Genomic DNA, 9,193 nt, shown 5'->3' with positions numbered 1-9,193 from the left:
GCAATTTTCCATGTACTTCCTCTGTCCCAGTCACCCCTTCCGGATTTCCTGGTTAAAAAAAAAAAAACATCAGCTCAGATATCATGTCTTACATAGACTCCGACAGACTCTGGTCAGCCCTTATGTTTCCGTTATGTTGTATTTTTGCTTTATGAGAGCAATTATTTCACTGGGCCACTAAACTATGAAGCAGACAGTGGACCAAGAAAAAAATCCAGAGCTGGATTCAGGCCACTCACACACGACCAGCTTCCACCAAAGTACTCACTTCCTAGTTCCTGGGTGAGCTCCAGAACTGCCTTTTCTCTTCCACCCAGAGGGAAACTCACATTAGATGGAATTCACTTAACAAAAGGTAGTCTATGTTTATTTAGAGTCACAAGCAGTTGATTGACTCAGTGTGACTCAGACCACAAAGACACCATTTCTCCTTCACTCCATTCTGGGTCCTGGGCTTGGCTGGGGCCCAGCGTGGCAGGAGGGCTGCCTGAGGCCCCTTCACAGGTTCACAAGCTTCTCATTGAGGGCAATTTGTGACTGTGTGAGGTTGGCCAGATAGGTCACCATCAACAGGTCCTAGAAGAGAAGGAATCCAGGATGAGTGTGGGGCTGGGTAGAGAGTAAGCAGAAAGGCTAGCCAGCTGTATGATGGACACTGAGGGTAAGGCAGTCCTGGGCAAATGAAAGCTGGGAGAGGCTGGTCATGAGGAGGAGGAAGACAAAAAGGAAATGCCTGAGAACACCTTCTCATCTCTGATACACCTGAACCATGGGAAGCACAGAAACGGCAGGAGGAGAATCTGAGCACCTGTGCTTTCTTCCTCACAGCTGGGACTGCAAGGGGGCCAAAGGTGCTGCCCTGCCTCCTCTGTCCTCTCCAGGCCACCTCCCCCACCCCCTTTCACACGTGTATGTGCTGAGGCGCAGGCTCCCAGAAGCCCAGGGAGGGCACTCACGTTGATGTTGCTGTTGAGCATGGTCTCGAAGTCCTCGGGAACTATTTTGGGTACTTGGTTAACCAGACTCATCAAGAAGCGGCCCACGGTATTGTCGGCTGACACCTTTCCAGACTGAGTACCAAAAGAGTCAATGCAGCACAGTTAATTCTTGTCTCTGAGACCGTGGCTTCGCCAGTGCAGCCCCTGCCGCCCCACAGTGGAGACCACGCCCTCCTCCTCCCGTGCTCACCAGCACGTCCTCCGCATACTGCAGCACTGTGCTGAGGGCGTCCTGGATGCGCGCGGAAGCCCCGCCCACTTGCTGCAAGTCACTGGAGAGGCCGATCACCCGGTTGGGGCTAAAACAGGTCTTCATGATCAGGTCAACTGTGGGAGCGGGTGGGGTAGAAGAGACAGAGAATTCAGCCATCCCATTAGAAAAGCGAACTCTAACTGCCTCCTTCTGGACTCAGTCAGCTTCCCCAAACTTCCCCGACTCTGCCCTTACTAGCTTTTCTTCCTTCTAAGAGAGTTCAACCCCTGCACCCAGGATGCTAATCACTGGTTTTGGTCTTATATGAATGGCCACGTAGCCTCTGGGGCTGATGATTTGCCACCTCTAACAACTTCTCAAATAATTCCTCGAGTCCCATACAAACCTTAGATCAATGGTTGCTCTTAACCCACCCAAGGTCCTCCATCCTTGTTATATAGAAATCCCCTCCCTTGAAAAATGTCCAGGACCTACAAATGGGGAGGGCACTTACCTCCAATGCGTTCAGTGTCGTAATACGTGTATTTCACTGTCAGAGGGGTGAACATCACCCCCATGGTCCTCCCAGGAACACCCATTAAAGTGCTGGGGAGACAGAAGTCAAGGTTAACAGATGGCTTTGGGGGACAGTTTCCATGTTTGGTCCCGGCTGGGAAAGCAGTCATATCAAGAGTATGGCTTCCAAGGATCTGATATGAGAAGGTTGGACCAGATGAAGCCCAGACGTCTAAAGAGAACAAGCCACTTTTTTCCCTTAGCTCTTTCCACACACCAAACTCTTGGCCTGAGAGAATGGACTCAGCATTTGGATGGGGCCTGGACCCTTTACAGAGGATTACCTCACACACTGAAATCTCAGTGAAGAGGACAGGACACTGAACATCCCTGTGGAACTGGGTGCCTAGACATCCTTCCCCACAGAAAGAAGTGACAGGACAGGTCTCTTCTGGGACCGAAAAGCACTCATCAGCACTGAAAAAAAAAAATCTATTCTGGTCCATCAAGATTAGACTGGGTGCAATAATTAATCTCAGTAAAGGTGACTGCCTTTACTTATTCAACTATCCACTTTCGTTGGATCTGCAGGAGTCTGAAATATTTGGAAAGGCTAAGAAATCAGGCAACAGCTTAGAGTTTAGTGGTACAATAACTGGCTTGTAAGAACTGACATGCACCACCTCTGTCCCACCACATAATGGTTAACCAGTCACTTCAGCGTCAGACACAGAAACAGCACAAAGTTAAGTGTTGTAAGAGACGCACTAACAGAGGGTGTCATTCCAAGGAGAAAATATAATCCTTTCAACTCCTACAGCCGCCGCTTTTCTGGCATGCCACTACAGCCTTTCCCAACATCCCCCATCACCCAGCATTCCAGCTGCCTGCAAGCTCAACGTGCCAACAGAACAATGTTACTGTCATTCAAACTGTACTATATCCAGGATTAATAGACATGTGTAAGGTAAGGACAGCCATTCTTTAATCTGTACTGCCCTGTGTTCTATGCACAGTTTTAGGAATAATGACAAAAGGGCAATTCAGAAATTCCAATGAACATGGAGAAGAATCCTGGCCAGCACACCATGTGAGGATCGGCAGTAGGAGCTGTGTATGAGTTAACTTCTAGAAAAGATGACAAGAAAGACAAGCTTGCTCAAATACCTAAAGGGCTGCCCTTGGAAACTGGCTATGAGCAATGAGCAGAAGTCTGGGCAGGCAAGGGTCAGCGAGTGGTAACTTCAGGGACAGTTTCTTTCTGAGTAAAACCTCTCCAGTGATAACTGCCGAGAGTGAGGCAGGGGCTTCCTTAGGAGGGAGCAAGTTGCACACTGAAGGATGACACCGGCATGGGGTGGAAGCGGGTGTCACCCAGGCTTAGCATGAACAAAGGAGCCTTCATGCCCTTGTGGCCCAAGCCCCTGGTCACCTGACGTAGGCCTTGATGCTCATGCGGCCGTTCTGGAGGCTGGTGTCCACCGTGAGGTGAATGGGGTTGGGGGCTTCTCGGCTATAGTACTCATGGATCAGCACTGAGTGCTCCGTGATGTCATGGCCTGTAGCGTACCTGGAAAACGGAAGACTTGTGGACTCATGTCTACATGTGACATCAATACTAAACAGGATGGAGGCATGGGTGTCTCTGGGTACCTGACACCCTTGTAGTGTTATACCCCCAGGGACAACATTGAGGGGGAAAAAAAAAAGCACGCTGATAATTTTATTAAATCAATTAAAACAAGGCTGACTTAAAAGCTCATGAAAAACTCTAAGTCACCAGCGAGGCAAAAACGACTCACTCAGAAGCTGCAGCTCAAAATGAGTATTCCTGGCCTCACAGGATCAGAAGTGCCAGCAAAATACACAGAATTCCTGGCTCCTTGAGATAACACACATTCAGTGCCCTGTCTCCAAAAGGGGAAGTACGATAGCTAGTCAGCTGGCAAAAGGTGCTGGCGATCAACCACTGAGACATTCCACCCCCGTCCCAACTCACCAGCCCAGGATGAGCTCGTTTGGAGAGACTTTCTTGTGCAACTCATACATGTTCTTAGCAAACTCCATGTCAACAGCCACCTAATAAGAAGGGCAGGAAGAAGGCTAAGAAGCCACAAGTCCTCAGCAAAATGGGTGAAGAGGACGAGGCCACTCCCAACAAAGAGAAGAGGCCCGGCAAGTGTGTCTAAATGGAACAAAGCTCTTTGAACTGCAGTTCTAGTTATGAGCATGGCACACTTGGTGTAGGAGGGCCTCACAGACAGCCTGGCAAATGAATAGCTATAGACCTTATGGGGGCCTCAAATCCCCACTCACCTCATCTTCTGACTCATTGTGTGGCACTGAAAAGCAATTGGTGACTTCCACTGAGTGCTTGTCAACGGTTCCTGTGGGAGAGAATAGTCCAAGTGTTACAAAACCTGGGCTTCCAACTGCCCCAAACGCTTTCAAGAGGTCTCCTCAAAGTCAAGGAACAACAACAAAAATCCAAACTGGGCTCATAAGCTCCCAAGTTTCAGCCATGTGCCCCAATGGAAGCTGGATTTTCCAGAGAAATGAAACTCCAGAGTTATCGCCAACTCTCTTCTTTAACGATCAGCAAACAGGGTCTATTCTTCCTTCCCAGGGCCTCCTTTTGCCTCACTTCCTGCTACCTGTCCTGCTCCAGATCTTCACTGTAAGATCTTCGTCTTTTGGCCTCTGGACTTTCTCCTTAATATAATTTCACCTGAGAGCTGCCTGGAGGATTCCAACCGTGTCTACGTAGACCACTCATGTAGTAGCCCATCCTCAGAGCACACTTTTAGGGAGCTTCCCCTGTACCTCCCTGCAGCCATATGGTCCCAGTTATAACCTTAACCCTACCATCATCCAGAAAACTTCTCCCTGTGAACCCTAAACATCACACCACAAACTTTTATTTTCCTAGTTCTGATATTTTTATTCCTGCTACATTGTTTCTTGAGCTCACTAAGACTCCCAGTCCCCGGATTGCTCCATTTTTACTCTAACCTACTAGGCCCTCCTGCTAGGCTTCCAGACTACAATGTTGCTCCCCACCAATCAGTGTCTGTTTAATCCCACTTCACTGTGGTTTCTGCCCTCTTGGCTGAAACTATATCCCCAAACCCAATTATACTTTTTATTTTTAATTGAAGTACAGTTGATTTACAATGTTACAAGTTTACAGAAAAGTGATTCAGTTATACTTGTATATACACACATATTCTTTTCCAGATTCTTTTCCATTAATACTAAGTATAGTTCCCTATGCTATACAGTAAGTTCTTGTTGTTTATTTTATATTTAGCAGTATGCATACATACTCTTTATCTTATTTGACCTCTTGTCAACAGACTTGACCACTCTGAGCTTCTGAAATACTGAAGTCTTCTATATTTGCATGCCATTATGGCACCCTTCTATTACAGCATTTATCACATTATACTCCAGTTACTTGCATATAAGAGTATATCTTCATCTTGAATCTAAGGTTAAGAGTAGCATTCATTTTATCAGCTTTTGAATTCTAAGTATGTAATAGTTTTATGGTACATAAAAGGTACTAGTGATTTAATTTAACCAAATGGAATACGTCTCATAAATTGCTTTCTAACTTAAAATTTCTAAGTTCTTAGCAAGCAGAATCTGTGCTTCACTCTTCAGTAGGCATTGCCTCTGTAACAGCTAGCATCGTACCATGATTCCATTCTGGAAGAGGAGCTGAAAATCTAGATTACAGTTGGTCTAACTTGGGTCACTGTAATATTTGGGGGCACCTAATAAAAACATCTATTTCTGCTTTATTGACTATGCCAAAGCCTTTGACTGTGTGGATCATGGAAATGAGTCTGAGTAAACTCTGGGAGTTGGTGATGGACAGGGAGGCTTGGTGTGCTGCGATTCATGGGGTCGCAGAGAGTCAGGACGCGACTGAACTGAACTGAACTGAACTGAATACAAACCTATTTCTGCTTTATTGACTATGGTAAAGCATTTGACTGTGTGGATCATGGAAATGAGTCTGAGTAAACTCTGGGAGTTGGTGATGGACAGGGAGGCCTGGTGTGCTGCAATTCATGGGATTGCAGAGAGTCGGGACATGACTGAGCGACTGAACTGAATTGAACTGAATACAAACCTATTTCTGCTTTATTGACTATGCCAAAGCCTTTGACTGTGTGGATCACAATAAACTGTGGAAAATTCTGAAACAGATGGGAATACCAGACCACCTGACCTGCCTCTTGAGAAACCTGTATGCACGTCAGGAAGCAACAGTTAGAACTGGACATGGAACAACAGACTGGTTCCAAATAGGAAAAGGAGTACATCAAGGCTATATATTGTCACCCTGCTTATTTAACTTATATGCAGAGTACATCATGAGAAACTCTGGGCTGGAAGAAACACAAGCTGGAATCAAGATTGCTGGGAGAAATATCAATAACCTCAGATATGCAGATGACACCACCCTTATGGCAGAAAGTGAAGAGGAACTAAAAAGTCTCTTGATGAAAGTGAAGGAGGAGAGTGAAAAAGTTGGTTTAAAGCTCAACATTCAGAAAACGAAGATCATGGCATCCGGTCCCATCACTTCATGGCAAATAGATGGGGAAACAGTGGAAACAGTGTCAGACTTTATTTTTTGGGGCTCCAAAATCACTGCAGATGGTGACTGCAGCCATGAAATTAAAAGACGCTTACTCCTTGGAAGAAAAGTTATGACCAACCTAGTTAGCATATTCAAAAGCAGAGACATTACTTTGCCAACAAAGGTCCGTCTAGTCAAGGCTATGGTTTTTCCTGTGGTCATGTATGGATGTGAGAGTTGAACTGTGAAGAAGGCTGAGTGCTGAAGAACTGATGCTTTTGAACTGTGGTGTTGGAGAAGACTCTTGAGAGTCCCTTGGACTGCAAGGAGATCCAACCAGTCCATTCTAAAGGAGATCTGGGTGTTCTTTGGAAGGACTGATGCTAAAGCCGAAACTCCAATACTTTGGCCACCTCATGTGAAGAGTTGACTCATTGGAAATCCTTCCCTGATGTTGGGAAGGATTGGGGGCAGGAGGAGAAGGGGACGACTGAGGATGAGATGGCTGGATGGCATTACCGACTCGATGGAAATGCGTCTGAGTAAACTCTGGGAGCTGGTGATGGACAGGGAGGCCTGGTGTGCTGCGATTCATGGGGTCACAAAGAGTCGGACATGACTGAGCGACTGAACTGAACTGAACTAAATACAAACCTAGGGTGGAGAATTGAGTATCGTTTCTTACCATACAGTCCATGGGGTCGCAAAGAGTCGGACAGGACTGAGCGATTAACATTTTCACACTTTGGGAGATTATGAGTAGAGGTGAGGGTGGGGGTGCAGGATGAAGGACAGAGTGAAAATTTTTCCTGGGAACCTGCAAAATGAGTGGAACTTAAAGGAAAAAATAAAGGAGAACAAGCAAAGAGAATACAAAGGCTTGGTTTGAGATAGCTATGGGAATGTTTGTAAGATAATGGATCAACTGAAGTTTCCATAAAATGCTACACTCTCAAAGATAAGAGAGAGAATGGGTGTGTCAGGAGTGTGCTTGATGTGGTGGAGGACAGCAACCAACAGCTGCTTCATACCTAGTCTGTGTCAGCACAGTTAGATGTCTTCAGCAAGTCCCTGAAGGTAAGAGACTTTCCTAACGTTTGCATAAGTCTGGCTACAACTATTGTCCTCTTCTTAATACACCAATTGTCTTTTACAATGGAAACTATTACAAGTTCAAGGGTTAAGAAACAGAAATCATAAATGTGACTAAAGTGGAATCACAAAAGTGCCCCATATCTGTGATCAAGATGGAGTGAAAATTAATTTGATGGGACCAGAAGTCCCCAGAGAAAAGAATACATTGTCAGAAACCCCTTTTTATGGTTTCTTGGTTTTACTCTAACATAAAATACCCATTCCTCAAATTTGGAACATGGCAGGGAAAAACGTTATTTCTCCATGTGATCGTTAATACAAAGAATAGATTTGTATTGTATTAATTGTTTGTGTCCAAACAAAGAATCAGAGTCTACACTGGGGAACGGGGGTCTATATTTCACTGGTGACTAGTATTACAGCGAGGAAAGGAGGATCAGGCTTAGACGTTTAAGAAAGCAGAATATTGAAATTCAAATGGGTTCCTGCCAAACTGGTTAGCTGCTGAGAGGGATATCTTTCTATAGATGTCCCCACTCCGTTGCCAACTAGTTAGAAAAAACTTCTCGGTTAACACTTGGAAAATAAAGACCAGTAGTAGCTAAGGGGGAAAAACTTGGTCACTGGGTTTAGGGAGTCAAAAGGTTTTTGACGTCCCAGTAAGGGTGTGAACACATTTTTCGTCGATCGGGACTAGTAACACTTGAAGTGAAATGTTACTGTGAAGATTAAAAATAAAAAGTGAGTCACTTGGCACACGATACTTATTCAACAAATAACTACAAGGGAGTGAGAAGAGAGGGGAACAAGATAAAAGGAGGTGGGAAGTAGAGGAGAACGTCAATTTCCCCTGACCACTCACCCAGCAGGGTCCCGATAACTCGGGCAGCTCCCTCGTTGCGTCGCTCGTAGCTGTCCACGATGGAGGCCAAAATGACCGGGTGCAGCCGGACCACGCGGCCGCCGGGGAAGGGGCCTGGGAGAGCAGGGCCTGACAGAGACTGTGCGGGGGTCTGCGCTGGGGCTGGCGCTGAGGCCGGGGTCTGGCCCGGAGCCGCGGTCGTAGCCGCTGCTGCTGCCGGGTCTGAGGATGACGCGGGAGCCGGCGATGGAGCTGCAGCCGGAGCCGGCGATGGAGCCGGGGCCGAGGCTGAGGCTGGGGCTGGGGCCGGGACCGGGGCCGAGGCCGGAGATGAGGCCGCAGCTGGGGCTTCGGATGGGGTGGCGGGAGGCGCGCTCGCCGGTACTGCCGGTGTGGCCATCTTGTCGAGAGAGAAGGAGCGAGGAGCGGAAGGGAGCGAGTTGGAGAACATTAGGAGCGCCATAGGCTGAACCTGCACCACGTGAACTAGGTGCTTCTGCTTACTGGCTACTGATGACGCTTCTCAGCGCTACAATTTCCTGCTCTGAGTTTGTGCTCTTTGATTTTGGTCCGATGCGCACTCAGAGAGACTCAAGCTAAGTAGTTCCGAGTAAACTTGGGACCGCCCTGGGAGGAGAGAGACACTGCCACCAGATGGAGCCATACAGCGGTGCAAAGGTCGCAGCTGGCACTTCAATGGGATAATTGGCATTAAGGAAAGAGCTTTGTTCTTGACTGCATCCTAAGGTGTCCATACAGTGTGTCATTCATTAAACAATTTGAATATGAGCCAGACACTTTTAGGAGATATCAGAGAGCAAAACAAAGACCATTGTCCTTGAAAAGTTTACGTTCTAGTAGAGAGAGACAAATAAGTATTTTATAAATGTGTTAGTGAAGAGGAAAAGTTAAAATTTTACATAAACTCCTGCTCG

General features: G+C 46.7%; 1 protein-coding gene across 1 annotated transcript; it reads right to left on the bottom strand.

Annotated features, from left to right (window-relative positions):
* Positions 1 to 340: 340 nt before the first annotated feature.
* On the bottom strand, positions 341 to 8,690 carry EIF3F (eukaryotic translation initiation factor 3 subunit F). Its single transcript, XM_005901956.3, has 8 exons — positions 8,259 to 8,690; positions 4,024 to 4,094; positions 3,707 to 3,786; positions 3,140 to 3,277; positions 1,706 to 1,797; positions 1,189 to 1,325; positions 957 to 1,070; positions 341 to 576 (listed from the first exon to the last, which is right to left on the bottom strand). Exons 1-8 carry the CDS (start codon positions 8,656 to 8,658, stop codon positions 499 to 501), a joined length of 1,110 nt encoding a protein of 369 aa, XP_005902018.3. The 5' UTR covers positions 8,659 to 8,690; the 3' UTR covers positions 341 to 498.
* Between the last annotated feature and the right edge of the window lie 503 nt (positions 8,691 to 9,193).

This window comes from Bos mutus, chromosome 15, assembly GCF_027580195.1.
Source record: "Bos mutus isolate GX-2022 chromosome 15, NWIPB_WYAK_1.1, whole genome shotgun sequence".
Taxonomy (NCBI): Eukaryota; Metazoa; Chordata; class Mammalia; order Artiodactyla; family Bovidae; genus Bos; species Bos mutus.
The sequence above is the reverse complement of the archived record's forward strand: the minus strand, read 5'-3'. Positions and strand labels throughout refer to the sequence as shown.